This window comes from Podarcis cretensis (genome assembly GCF_951804945.1).
Source record: "Podarcis cretensis genome assembly, chromosome: 3".
In the NCBI taxonomy this organism is placed as follows: Eukaryota; Metazoa; Chordata; class Lepidosauria; order Squamata; family Lacertidae; genus Podarcis; species Podarcis cretensis.
Genome location: NC_137172.1, coordinates 429430 through 443117, shown reverse-complemented (window position 1 = coordinate 443117; position 13688 = coordinate 429430). Strand labels below are relative to the sequence as shown.

The 13688-nt window shown below is 46.5% G+C and overlaps 1 protein-coding gene across 5 annotated transcripts in view; it reads left to right on the top strand.

Annotated features, from left to right (window-relative positions):
* Window positions 1-9415, top strand: part of LOC307211682 (uncharacterized protein) — a 66861-nt gene extending 57446 nt beyond the window's left edge. Inside the window, exons 1-5 of one of the 5 annotated variants that reach the window (XM_079968530.1) lie at window positions 3111-3636; window positions 3824-3905; window positions 4370-4452; window positions 6331-6457; window positions 7022-9411. In XM_079968530.1, the coding sequence (XP_079824656.1) occupies window positions 3211-3636; window positions 3824-3905; window positions 4370-4452; window positions 6331-6457; window positions 7022-9195 (2892 nt within the window). In that variant the 5' untranslated portion in view covers window positions 3111-3210 and the 3' untranslated portion in view covers window positions 9196-9411. Of the gene's footprint in view, window positions 1-3110; window positions 3637-3823; window positions 3906-4369; window positions 4453-4526; window positions 5011-6163; window positions 6458-7021 lie in introns of those variants that run through there. The other 4 variants (XM_079968533.1, XM_079968532.1, XM_079968531.1 and 1 more) reach the window with 4 other exon arrangements.
* The last annotated feature ends 4273 nt before the right edge of the window (window positions 9416-13688 follow it).

Sequence of the window (13688 nt, the reverse complement as noted above, 5' to 3'; positions counted from 1 at the left end):
GCCTGGCTGGGGGTCCGGGGTCTTCTTCTTGGGCTTTATAATATAATAATAATAATTTAAAGGGCTCTGGTCCTGCTTGGCCGATGCACCACAGGTGGAGCCTGGCTGGGGGTCCGGGGTCTTCTTCTTATGCTTTATAATATAATAATAATAATTTAAAGGGCTCTGGTCCTGCTTGGCAGATGCACCACGGGGTCCGGGGTCTTCTTCTTGGGCTTAATAATAATAGTAAACTATTATTGACACCCAGCCACTCTGGGCGGCTTCCAACAAAAGATTAAAAATACATTAAAACATTAGTGAGGAAAAACTTCCCAAAACAGGGCTGCCTTTAGAAACAAGGATCTTAGGAATAATAGCCCCAAATAAATAGGCTGTCTTCTTGTTTCATTTGTGCATCACAAAAGGGGCAGAGATGTCCGCAGCCCGGGGTCAGCATATGGGCTCTTGGTTCGTGAATTGGTTAAACCAAAGCAGGAACAAAGGGGAAAGAGGACAGAAGTGAGTGAGATCAGTCCCCGTGGCCCCCCAGGCGCCAGGTCAGGAGCGCCTCTGGCTGGGCTGAGATTCAGCCTCCTCGAGAGTCATTTTCCTCCTCTGCCATCTGAAGTCTCTGGGTGAAGGCGGGAGGAGCCTGTGATTGACAGCCGAGCCAGGCCAGAGTCGGGGTGCAGTTCCCCCAAAAGGCCACCAGGGGCCGGAGCCCCCTCTCTCTCTGATTGGCTGCCCAGCAACCAGTCAAAGGGGCGGAGCCAGCACTTTGGGCGGGAAAAGAAAAGGAGCCTTTTCTGAGGGAGTTTTTAGTCAGGGGCAGAAAAGGGAAAAGAGCAAATTATTGATCATTATGATTATGATTATTTTATCATTTATATCCCTCCCTCAGCCACTCTGGGCGGCTTCCAGCACATATAAAGCCATAGTAAAATGTCAACCCTGAAAAGAGAAGCTTCCCCAAGGAGGCCTTCAAGTGAGCCAGGGCTCCTTTGGAGAGATAGAAGCAGAAAGAGGGATCTGGACCCAGGAGTCGACTGAGGGAGGAGAAGGGGCTCTGGATGGAGCCTCTCTGAGGAGAAGCTGGTCTCTGGCCAGAGGAAGAGCCGGTGGAGCCTCTGGGGAAGGCAGGCAGGCAGGCAGACGGATGGACAGACAGGCGTCCCCTGGGGGGCTGAGTCGGGGGCAGAGAGGGAGAAGCCGGGGGAAGACCCTCTGAACCAGAGCTGCCCACTTTCAGATTGGACCAGCAGCCTCCCCTGTCCCGGGGACAGTCGGCGGGATATCGAACAATCCGGGAGAGCGCTGGAATAAGGGAATTTCCCGCAAAAAAGGGGAGGTGGACAGCTATGGTCTGACCGGGGGAGAAGGGGACCCCGAGGTCGGTGATCTTATTTGGAAAGACCTAAGAGTTTCGGGTCCAGGACGAAAAGCTCCCTTCTCTGGAGGCAAAGCATGAGGCTGCGCCCAAAGCTTTTCACGGAAACGTCTGCCATTACTAGGGAAAGGAGCAGCAAGGCCGGGAAGCATTTGGCCCCCTCTTTGGCCCCCCTCAGCGTCTCCCTCCAGTGGAAGAACCGATCTGGAGAGACGCTGCCCCTGTACTACTCTGTCTAGACCTGTGGCATCTTTCCGTTTAGTTTAATAATAACTTAACTTCTGCCTGAAAGAATGCCTCTCCTGACCCAACTTGCTTTCAGCCTCAGGCTGCAAATCACTAGGTTTTCCCTCAGAAATGACGCCCCTCCCCCGACAGCCTGTGGCAAACGGTAGAAATTTGGTGGGTCACCGATAATGAGTGAGTCTGCGACATATGAGTTGGTGCTTAGCGGTGGGCTCTGCTCCAGAGGCTCCTCAGAGATTGGGGTCCAAGTGAACCCCTCATGTCAGCACCTTGAACGGAGCCCCATTGTTGTGGGGACTCAGTGAGGAGGGGTAGACGCATGGATGCCCCCGGAGATCCTTGCAGAAAAAAGTGGGATAGAAATGCCATTAATAAAGAAAGGCAGCCCAGCCCATCATCTGGGTGCTGCCAGATGGGTCTGGCATGACTTGTTTTCGAGAAACCTGTGCTGGGTCTTCGTAATCACAGCCTCCTTTTCTCAGTCCTCACAGACTGACGGTTTAATTATCTGTTCTAGGACCTTCCCTGGTTGCCTGGTATCAGTCTCAAGCTCACCGGTCGGTAGTTTTTCCTGTTTTTGAAGATGGGGACAACATCTGCCCCCCTCCAGTCTGCAGGAACCTCTCCTGTTCTCCAAGAATCCTCAGAGCTCTAGATGAAGGCTCTGAGCTTACATCCCCAAGCTCCTGTATTTTTGGTTTTTATGGAAGCCGCCCAAAGTGGCTGGGGAGGCCCAGCCAGATGGGCGGGGTATAAATAATAAATTATTATTATTAATTATTATTACTCCTTCAGTACCTTGGATGCAGCTCAGCAGGTCCTGGAGATCTGAATTCACTTGAAGAAGCCAGGTGTCCAGTTACTCCCTCTTTTCTGATCCTGGACTTCAGCTCCCTCCTTACATCATTTATTCTTTGATTACTAGGTTGGGCATCACTTTCCTTATGCAGCCACACTGTTTTCCTTAGATGCCTCTCACTTTTCTTTCCTGTTGGGACTGCCTGCATTTGGGCCTTCAATATTTCACCTTTAAGAAGCTCCCATTTCCTTTAGTATTTCAGAACATAGGATCTCACCCAGTATCTCCTTAAGTCTTTTAAAATTGGCCGCCTTAAAGTGAATTCCTGACTACACTCAGCTTGCGTTTCCCTCTGTCTCAGGGGAGGACATGATCACTTTCTCCCACGTTTCCCAGTACTTCCACTTGGTTGATCAGTTCCCATCTGTTGTTGAGGACTAGGTCCAAGATAGATGATCCCCTTCTTGTTTCTTCCACCTTCTGGGTCATGAAATTGTCAGTGAGGCAATTCTGCATGGTCACTTTCCTTAGACCAGGGCTAGAGACATACTTCTCTTTCTTCTTCCTTTTTTCCCTGTTAATGAAGGTTCAGAGTCGGGGCTGTGGTGCAGTCCAGCCCTGGCTCCTAGCAGGACTCATCCACGCTTGCTCAGGAAACATTTCTCTTCTCCTGACCAAGTATCACTCTGATAACAGACCAATATGTTTCCTTTGTAGGATTTGCTAGCACTTCTAAACTGGATCATCAGAACTTGGCAGAAAACGAAAGGATTCCTTCCGATCTCTTGGAGGCTTCATGAGAGCCCAGATGGATGAGCAAGACTCAGCTGGTCCTGAAGCAGGAGGAGGCCCTGCCCTCCAAACTGGGAGCAGTGGGGGATTATGGGAAAACTCAGTTCAGAAGATCCCAGGTGAGGAGGACACCCTTTGCTCAAAGGTGCAGAGCCAGCAGTTGAGACAGTTCTGCTCCCAGGAGGCCAAAGGACCCCGAGAGGCTTGCGGCCGACTCCACCACCTCGACTGTCGGTGGCTGAAGCCAGAAAGTCATACCAAAGCTGAGATGCTGGACCTGGTGATCTTGGAGCAGTTCCTGGCTGTCCTTCCGCTGGAGATGGAGAGCTGGGTGAGGGAATGCGGAGCAGAGACCAGTTCCCAGGCTGTAGCCCTGGCCGAAGGTTTCCTCCTGAGTCAGGCAGAGGAGAGGAAGCAGGCAGAGCAGCAGGTGAGAGAGACTTTCCTCTGGAAACTCCCAAGGGGCTCCAAGCAAGACTTCCAAGATGCTCTCCTAACGGCTGGCCCTCTTTGGAGAAGCAAGGGATGAGATCTGCTCCCCTAAAGTGTTTGCTCTGATCATTCCTTTTCTAATCCTTCTCCCCATTCTCTGTTTTAAATCCTTGCTACTCTTTCAGGGAAAGGATCTCTTTGCGGAATTGGGCCTGGAGTCCTGTGAGGCAGAAAAGACTCTGTTGGACGCCAGAGGGAGGCCACTGGGTAAGGAGGAACTCGTCTTTCTTCTCATTCTGTGGATCTTGAAACTAATCTTTGGGTTCTGTGCATCTTTAGGGGGGGGGGAGGCACTTGGGGCCAAGAGCCCAAAGGGGGGGGGAAGATGTATTTTGAAGAACAAAAATTTGAAATGGGTACAATGTCAAAATGCACTCAACAAGCAAGACCTTTTCCATGGCACATCTATGGCACTTATCTCTAAGTGCTGAGCCTCTAGTTACAGGTAGGTAGCCGTGTGGGTCTGCCGTAGTTGAAACAATATAAAAAAATTCATTCTAGTAGCACCTCATAGACTAATTAAGTTTGTTATTGGTATGAGCTTTCATGTGCATGCACACTTCTTCAGATACACTGAAACAGGCTGCTGAAAGAGACTTCTGTTTCAGTGTATCTGAAGAAGTGAGGGACGCAGGAGCTGATGGCTTCCCTTTGACTTTTGTCTCTCTCAGGTGACCGAAGGATGCCCCCCAGACCTCCTCATCCATCTTTTCATGAGAACGGAGGAGAAGCAGCAGCTGTGGAAACCGATCTGGTATGGGGAAAGAGCTGTGTGGGGAAAGAGTCAGAGGAGTGGGGCAGCCAGGGAGCCTCTGGGCCGGAAAGAATTTCTGTCAAAGCCTCTGTCCTGAACAAAGATGGACAATGCCATTCAAGAAGGTTTATGTGCTGACAGGAATGAACAGCCATCTCTCCTTAACTGGGCTTCGGAATGTCACTTTTATTATTATGATTTATCAGTAGCTGCAGCTATATTTCTATATTGATCTAATCAGGCTTCTAAGCAGTTGAGAAGCTTCCAAGAAGTTGAGAAGCCATAACAAACCGTGGCCGGGATTCACCTCAGCAGCCCCATCAGCTGCACAAAGGGAATCCCCCTCCTCCCCCTCTCTGTGCCCCCATGAGCCCCTTGAAGTTGGCTGTAGGGCAGAGGGAGGGTCCCATCGCCCCCCAAGCATCGCACAGCGGGAATAGAGAAGGGAGTGTTCTGTCTGCCAAACAGGAATACTTCCACAGAGAGAATAATTTGAAGAACACCATGCGGAGTTCCACCCATTCACACAAAGATTAATACCCATCATTAGAGTGCACAGTAAAATTATTCTTTTTTTTTTTAAGAATAATTTTTATTAACTGACCAATCACATCAAATCAAACCAAATTACATAAATTCCAAATTACACAGCCGAATTTTTAATTTTTGTTGGGGGTACCCATATTTCAAATTCCAAAGGGGATCCAGTCAATTTCTTGCTTCTTGCTGCTGTTTTAATGTCCACAAATCTGACCATATGATGTTCACAGTACTATCCAGTCCGTCCTTATTGTTTTTCCACATCTCTTGTTGTTATTTTCATATATTTTTCCTTTCTCTTTGTGACCTCTGATAGTCTCCACAAGCTGGTTAAAACAGTCTGTAATCCTGCGTGGATTTTTTTTATCCAGCAGCCATATCCAGACGTTTTCCATATAACATCACTTCCATAAATCAAAACAGTCTTAGCGTCATTAATCTTCACAAATCTGCCTCCTTTCTCAAACCTCTGAGGAGATTCACCAGGAATGCAGTCTGAAAACAAATCCGTTCCTCCTCCCGGCTATAAATCCTTTGGCAAGATGGCGTCTCTGAATTAATTGCGCCATTCCAAAAGCTCTAATTCCTTCTCGATCTCCATAAAGCATACTTTTGGTTAAAGTTTATTTCCACACAGACCTTAATCATCCTGCTTGGGTCAGTTAAACCGACGGTTCTAATGAGGAGGGGTTCTTGGTTAATCACATAGAAGAAAAGTAAAAAAGGTTCCCCCTCCCCTTCAGTCCCATTGCCGACATACCCAGCCTTTGATGTATCTTCATTGTAAAATATTCCTGTTGCTCCAACCCGTCGTCTTCTTTCGCAGAGGTCACTTCAATTAGCAGTCTTCACTCCCCTTCTTCACTTGAAATATGTGCATTTGCTTCTTTTGTAATTAATTATTCCAAATTGCTGCAGCTAGTGCGCTATCGGAGACAGCGTCCAGGAGAGCCGAAGTCCACACGGGGGCATTTTGCCTAGTGCCCTCACCCCCTTCTTTCGAATTTGGGGGTGATTTATGGGCACAGCAGGCAAGAGCAGTGTTCCCCATTCCCTTGGGGCAACAAGGGAGGCTGCCTACTCCCATAACAGCCTCTGAATTACCCCGTGTGGTCCGGAGAGATGGTATTGTCGGCCATCTTCCAATGCGCCCCTAGTGGCCCCCCCACAGTAAAATAATTCCATTGAAATGCTAAAATAGGCATCCAGACCTAAAAGGTGCCACAAAATAATCCCATTAAAAGAACACAACAAGGAATGGGCAAAAAACAACTGAGCAATGTATAGTGGATAACCTTTATGCTGTCTCAGAAGAGGACCTTTTCCCTTTTCCTTCAGGGTCCTCTGTGCTTTGAAGATGTCGCTGTGTATTTCACAGAGGAGGAGTGGGCGTTGCTGGATCCTGACCAGAGAGCTCTGCATAAGGAAGTTATGGAGGACAATCGTAGGATTGTGGACTCTCTCAGTAAGGCTTCCTGCTGGACTATAATATATGTTTTGAAATACACCCCTGTGAGAATCCTGCAATATTTTGATGGCGCTTGACAGCATTTGGGATTCTCATTCCCCGCAGCTCACCTTGAATCTACTGTTTTGTCTGCAAATGTTCTTGCCCCACAGATGCCTTTTTAAACCATGACCAGGCTGGACTAAGCTGCCCAGACTTTTTGAATGTAACTTTCTGTGTGGTGGCAGAAGAAGTAGCGGCTTCTGTGAGGTTTTCTGTTTTTGCTTCTGTCACTTTCTGGTGGACCAAAGAGACAACTGGCTTTGCAGATGGAGGAGATTCCATGATTAGGCCAAACAAGATCCATCCTGGAAGATGCCAGGCTGTTTGAATCTCTGGTTCCCATCAATCTGTGTGTCAAGGAGAGTCAACAAAGGCAGTGAACCCTGTAGTAGGACCTCAGATCTAACTCCCTTGAACTCTTCATTGATCATGAACATTCATTAGCAGTGCTCCATAATTTGAATAATTTGGGGCTCCATTTCTTCCTGAGGCTCTAATCGGTTTCTCTCTTTGATGCAGGTGCTGATGGATTGGAAATTATGAACAAGGGGAACCGTGACAACATTCACACAGTGGGGAAGGTGTATAAATATTTGGAGTGTGGAGAGAGTTATAGTCTGAGCTCCCATTCTACTTCCCATAAAATATATCCTACTGGGAAATATCATTATCGGTACTTGGAAGATGGTAAGACAGTTCGTCAGAAGACATTTCTCACTTTCCCTAAAAGAACTCATAGCAGGGAGAGACCCCATCAGTGTTTGGAATGTGGGAAGAGCTTCACTCACAGGGCTGTGCTCAAGGCCCATCAAAGACATCATACAGGGGAGAAACCATACAAGTGCTTGGAATGTGGAAAGAGCTTCAAACTGAAGAGACATCTCACTTATCATCAAACAGTTCACAGCGGGGAGAGACCATATCAGTGCTTGGAATGTGGGAAGAGGTTCATTCACAGGGCTGTGCTCAAGGCCCATCAAAGAATTCATACAGGGGAGAAACCATACAAGTGCTTGGAATGTGAAAAGAGCTTCAAACTGAAGAGACATCTCAATTATCATCAAACAATTCACAGTCGGGAGAGACCATATCAGTGCTTGGAGTGTGGGAAGAGCTTCAATCAGAGGGGTCATCTCACTTCCCATCAAAGTATTCATACAGGGGAGAAACCCTATAAGTGCTTGGAATGTGGAAAGAGCTTCCGGCAGAAAGCTAAGCTCACAGATCATCAAAGAATTCATACAGGGGAGAAACCATATCAGTGCTTGGAATGTGGAAAGAATTTTAGTCGGAAGGATACCCTTACTTCACATGAAAGAATTCACAGAGGAGAGAAACCATATAAATGCTTTGAATGTGGAAGGGGCTTCATTAAGGGCTGCCAGCTCACTTCCCATCAAACAATTCATACTGGGGAGATACCCCATCAGTGCTTAGAATGTAGGAAGAGCTTCACTAGCAAGAATAGTTTCACTTCCCATCAAAGAATTCATACAGGGGAGAAACCGTATCAGTGCTTGGAATGTGGAAAGAAGTTCACCTGGAAAAAAAGTTTCACATCCCATCAAATAATTCATACAGGGGAGAAACCGTATCAGTGCTTGGAATGTGGAAAGAGCTTCAGTCACAGGCAGGGTCTCACTTCCCATCAAATAATTCATACAGGGGAGAAACCGTATCAGTGCTTGGAATGTGGAAAGAGCTTCAGGCAGAAAGCTAAGCTCACAGATCATCAAATAATTCATACAGGGGAGAAACAATATCAGTGCTTGGAATGTGGGAAGAGCTTCAGTAGGAAGAGAAGTCTGACTTGCCATCAAAGAAGGCATACAAGGTATGAACCCTATAAATGCTTGGAGTGTGGAAAGAGCTTCAATCGGAAGGACCATCTCATATCCCATCAAAGTATTCATACAGGGGAGAAACCATATCAGTGCTTGGAATGCGGGAAGAGCTTCAGTCGGAAGGATAGACTCATTTCCCATCAAAGAATTCATATAGAGGAGAAACCATATCAGTGCTTAGAATGTGAGAAGAGCTTCCGTCGGAAGGACCATCTCATATCCCATCAAAGTATTCATACAGGGGGGAAACCCTATAAGTGCTTGGAATGTGGAAAGAGCTTCAGGCAGAAACCTAAGCTCACAGATCATCAAAGAATTCATACAGGGGAGAAACCATATCAGTGCTTGGAATGTGGGAAGAGCTTCAATCAGAAGGCTTTGCTTACAGCCCATCAAAGAAGTCATACAGGGGAGAAACCCCATCAGTGCTTAGAATGTGGGAAAAGCTTTAATCACAAAAATAGTCTCACTTCCCATCAAAGAATACATACAGGAGAGAAACCCTATAAGTGCTTGGAATGTGGAAAGAGCTTCCGGCAGAAAGCTAAGCTCACAGATCATCAAAGAATTCATACAGGGGAGAAACCATACAAGTGCTTGGAATGTGGAAAGAATTTTAGTCGGAAGGATACCCTTACTTCACATGAAAGAATTCATACAGGGGAGAAACCATATCAGTGCTTAGAATGCGGGAAGAGCTTTAGTCGACAGAATAGTCTCACTTCCCATCAAAGAAGTCATACAGGGGAGAAACCATATCAATGCTTGGAATGTGGAAAGAGCTTCAAATGGAAGAAAAGTCTCACTTACCATCAAGGAACTCACAGCAGGGAGAATCATGGTATTTGAAGATGGGTCTCCTATCTCTTCTCAATCTCCTCTTTGGCACCCTAAGCCTACCCAGCTCATTCTACCATTCCTTAAAAGGCTAGGTTTCCAAATGCTTGATTATATTCATAGAATCATAGAGTTGGAAGAGACCCCAAGGGCCATCGAGTCCAACCCCCTGCCAAGCAGGAAACACCATCAGAGCACTCCTGACATATGGTTGTCAAGCCTCTGCTTAAAGACCTCCAAAGAAGGTGACTCCACCACACTCCTTGGCAGCAAATTCCACTGTCGAACAGCTCTTACTGTCAGGAAGTTCTTCCTAATGTAAACAGGTGGAATCTTCTTTCTTGTAGTTTGGATCCATTGCTCCGTGTCCGCTACTCTGGAGCAGCAGAAAACAACCTTTCTCCCTCCTCTATGTGACATCCTTTTATATATTTGAACATGGCTATCAGATCACCCCTTAACCTCCTCTTCTCCAGGCTAAACATGCCCAGCTCCCTTAGCCGTTCCTCATAAGGGATCGTTTCCAGGCCTTTGACCATTTTGGTTGCCCTCCTCTGGACACGTTCCAGTTTGTCAGTGTCCTTCTTGAACTGTGGTGCCCAGAACTGGACACAGTACTCCAGGTGAGGTCTGACCAGAGCAGAATACAGTGGCACTATTACTTCCCTTGATCTAGATGCTATACTCCTATTGATGCAGCCCAGAATTGCATTGGCTTTTTTAGCTGCCGCGTCACACTGTTGGCTCATGTCATGTCAACCAAGACTCCTAGATCCTTTTCACATGTACTGCTCTCAAGCCAGGTGTCACCCATCTTGTATTTGTGCCTCTCATTTTTTTTGCCCAAGTGCAATACTTTACATTTCTCCCTGTTAAAATTCATCTTGTTTGTTTTGGCCCAGTTCTCTAATCTGTCAAGGTCGTTTTGAAGTGTGATCCTGTCCTCTGGGGTGTTAGCCACCCCTCCCAGTTTGGTGTCATCTGCAAATTTGATCAGGATGCCCTTGAGTCCATCATCCAAGTCGTTGATAGAGATGTTAAATAAGACCGGGCCCAAGACAGAACCCTGTGGCCACCCTTCTTGGCACAGATTCCCACTTCTCAATATCCTCCTTTGATTGTGACATCCAGAATTGAGCACAGGACTCCAGGTGTGGTCTGGCCAAGGCAGAAAGGAACATAGTATTACTTCCCATGACCTGGACATTAGACGCCTGTTGAGATAGCCTGAAATAGCATTAGCTTATTTTGCTACTGACTCACCTTGTTGACTCATGTTAAGCTTTTGGTGTCCTAAGACCCTTAGATCCTTTTCACATATGCTACTGGCAAGCGTGGTGTTTCCCATAGAATCATAGAATTGTAGAGGTCTAATGGTCTTTGTGGACCACAAGCTGAACATGAGTCAACCGTCTGATGGCATCCAGCATGGAAGGTGTACCTCCGTTTTTTAGCATTTTTAGGGTTAGGGTTCCACTGCGGGAGGCAGTGGAAGACAGGAGGGCCTGGCCTGCTCTGGTCCAGGGGGTCACGAAGAGGCAGACACGACTAAACAACTAAACAACAAGCAGTCTCTGCTCTTTTTGCATTCCCTGGGAAGAAGTTGGAGTGGATGTCTGAAACTCAGTGTCAAACTGAAAATCAATCCAGATAAGACTGAGGCAGTTAGTGTCGGAAATCAAGACTTTATCAGGAGAAACTGGCAACTCTCCCAGACACCCGGCATGATTCCCTGTTGACCTCCCTGGCTGCATTCCCCAGCAAGATCCAGGCTAGGTCGCAATAGGCGATCCTTCTCAGTGTGAGAAGAACACACCCCTCTTTCCTGCCCCCCCCCCCGGGCAGGGGAAAGAGATAGACAGAAACGTATTTACATGCCTTTATTTCTGTCTTTGCAGCATTACAAAAAACATGACTGCTCTCTTCAAACTCCAGCAGTCTAGAAGCAAACACTTCCCGGACAGGAACAAACGGAAGAGCTCATATTACACTCTGAGCTAATTCCGGTGCTTCGCACTGTGAATCGACTGTTCCTCTGTTTCCCACGGACAGTCCCAACATTCCCATCATGTTTTGCTTTCAAGCTAGCAGTTTGCAGCTGCATTGCTTCTATATCGTAACATACTCCCCCATATGAATCAATGTGCGCTGCGAACATAGCTTGATCCAGAGAAGAAAACAAACAGTTGTTATACATATAACAATCCCCTGTTGTTTCAGTTCCACCCTTGGAACTACCCGCCACTGGTTTCCCCAGTGTACCTCTCTGGTTGTCTGACTTCCAAGGAATGAGTGCATCTGCATTACCTTGGCTACGGAATGTAGTGTTATGCTTAGCAACTCCCTGTTGTGTCTTTGTCTCTGACTTAGACACAGCTTCAGCCTGTCTTGAGTTGTCAACAATAGTAACACATGCAACAGCTGAGTTAGCAAACTCTTCTGAATACCTCTTGGGTAGTACGCTCTTTGTAACTCTCTCGGACCTGCGTATGAGGTGCTGATCCTCTCTGCTCACTGGTTCAGTCTCAGGACTCTTTGGAGAACCAGTTCCAATAGTAAACAGTGGTTCATCCTCCACCTGTGAAGGTCGAGCCATTGTGTGAGATTTCCTCTCAATGACTGTGTCAACTGAGCTCTTTGAGCTATCACTGTCATTCTCAGTACCACTGTAATCAGTAAAATCATCGTCATCATCTGAATTGTCCTCAGTGGGAAATGTGTGAACAATTACTCTCTCCTGTTCAGGAGCACTCTCCAGAAATCTCGTGAGAATCACCTGATCAGATTCAGACAAAATTACTCTGTAGAGACCCTTTTCATAACCCACAAAAATGCCTCTGGCATTCTTTACTCCACCTGGAGCTTCAGTCAAGACATGAGATCCAAAAACCTTAAAATGGGCTACAGAAGGTTTTCTGTAAAATAGCTTTTCAAAAGGAGAACATCCCAAACCTTTTGAAACCTTTCTCAACCAAGAGTAACAAAAACACAATAACGATTCCGCCCAATACTCATGTGGCAAATGTGAACTCAGCAATTGTGCCTTCATCCCATTTTGCAATTCTTTGTTCACTTGCACACAGACACTTTTGTTCCATGCTCCTGCAGAAACAGCAGTCTTGTGCCTTATCCCTTTCTTATCCAGGAAATCCTGAAAATCCTGTAAAAGAAAAACTGGCTTTTCATCTGTGAAAAGACAATCAATGTTAGCATCCTGAACAGTTTTAACCTTGTCACAAAACTCTTTAAACCTTTCTAAGGCTTCTTGTGGTTTCTGCAATATGTATATCCACACATAATGAGTGAAATAATCCACACACACAAGATAAGATCTTGCATTGCCTCTAGATGGTGCTAGAGGACCAATCACATCAGCATACACTCGCTGAAATGCACTGTTAACTTTGGTCGCCTTCTGGACGTCCTTCGTCATACCTGCAAGAGAAATCATGTTAGATTCAGATGCATTACAATTTATGCAATCGCTTTGATCAAAAGTCAACAAATACAGTCCATCTTTCTCTCTGGCAGAAAGATACAGCTCTCCATCTTTGAAGATTTTGCAGCTTTCTCTATCATAGGACAAAGTCAGTCCTTTCTTTGTGATCTGCGAAACACTCAGCAGATTGAACTTTAAATCAGGAACCAAATACACATTGTTAATAGTCAAGTTCAGACTTTCAAGATATACAGTTCCAAACCCGATCGCTTCAAGCTCCTGGCCATTGGCCTGTTTCACAGTGAAGCTTTGCTTCTTAAACGTTGAAAACAGTCCTTGGCGCGACGTCATGTGTTGCGTCGCTCCAGTGTCCAAAACAAAAGCGTTTTCCGTTGAAAATGCGGCTTTTGTTGACAGCAATGCCTTTGCAGGTTTCATCTGGGACTTGGTACGACTTTTGCCTGACGCCTCAGGCTTTGCAGAGCTCCCCTTAGCTCCTTTCTGCTGACGTGGCTTCTTACAATTCCGCTGAAGATGCCCAGTCTGTCCACAATTTAAACAACGGACAACGCTCAAAGCAACAGCCTGTTCTTCACTTGCAGAAGCAGTGGGGGTGTCAGAACTCCAAGCTTCTCTCCCCCTGTCTTTGACATCTATTGCAGCAAGGCGGTCTCTCTCATTGAAAATCACGGCACAAATTCTCTCCGCCGTAAGATCTCTAGCAGGTAGAGAACCCAGCTGACTTGCAACCGTTTTATAAGTCGAATTAAGGCTGTTAATAATCATGAAGCAGAATATCTCTTCCTGTAGAGGAAAATTGCATTGCGCCATCTGCTGGCATAAGAATTTCATCTCTGTCAGGTGCGCTTGTACATCCCCATCAGGCGCTAGCCTTAGATTGGTCAGCTTTTCAAAATGCAGCAACGCTGAAGAACCTGCATCTCTTTGATGTATTCTACGCAGCGTTTGCCAAATCTCACGCGCATATTCCAAATCCTGAATATGCACAAGTTGATCATCTGAGACACACAGAATTATGGCCGTCCTGGCTCTCACATTCTGTGAA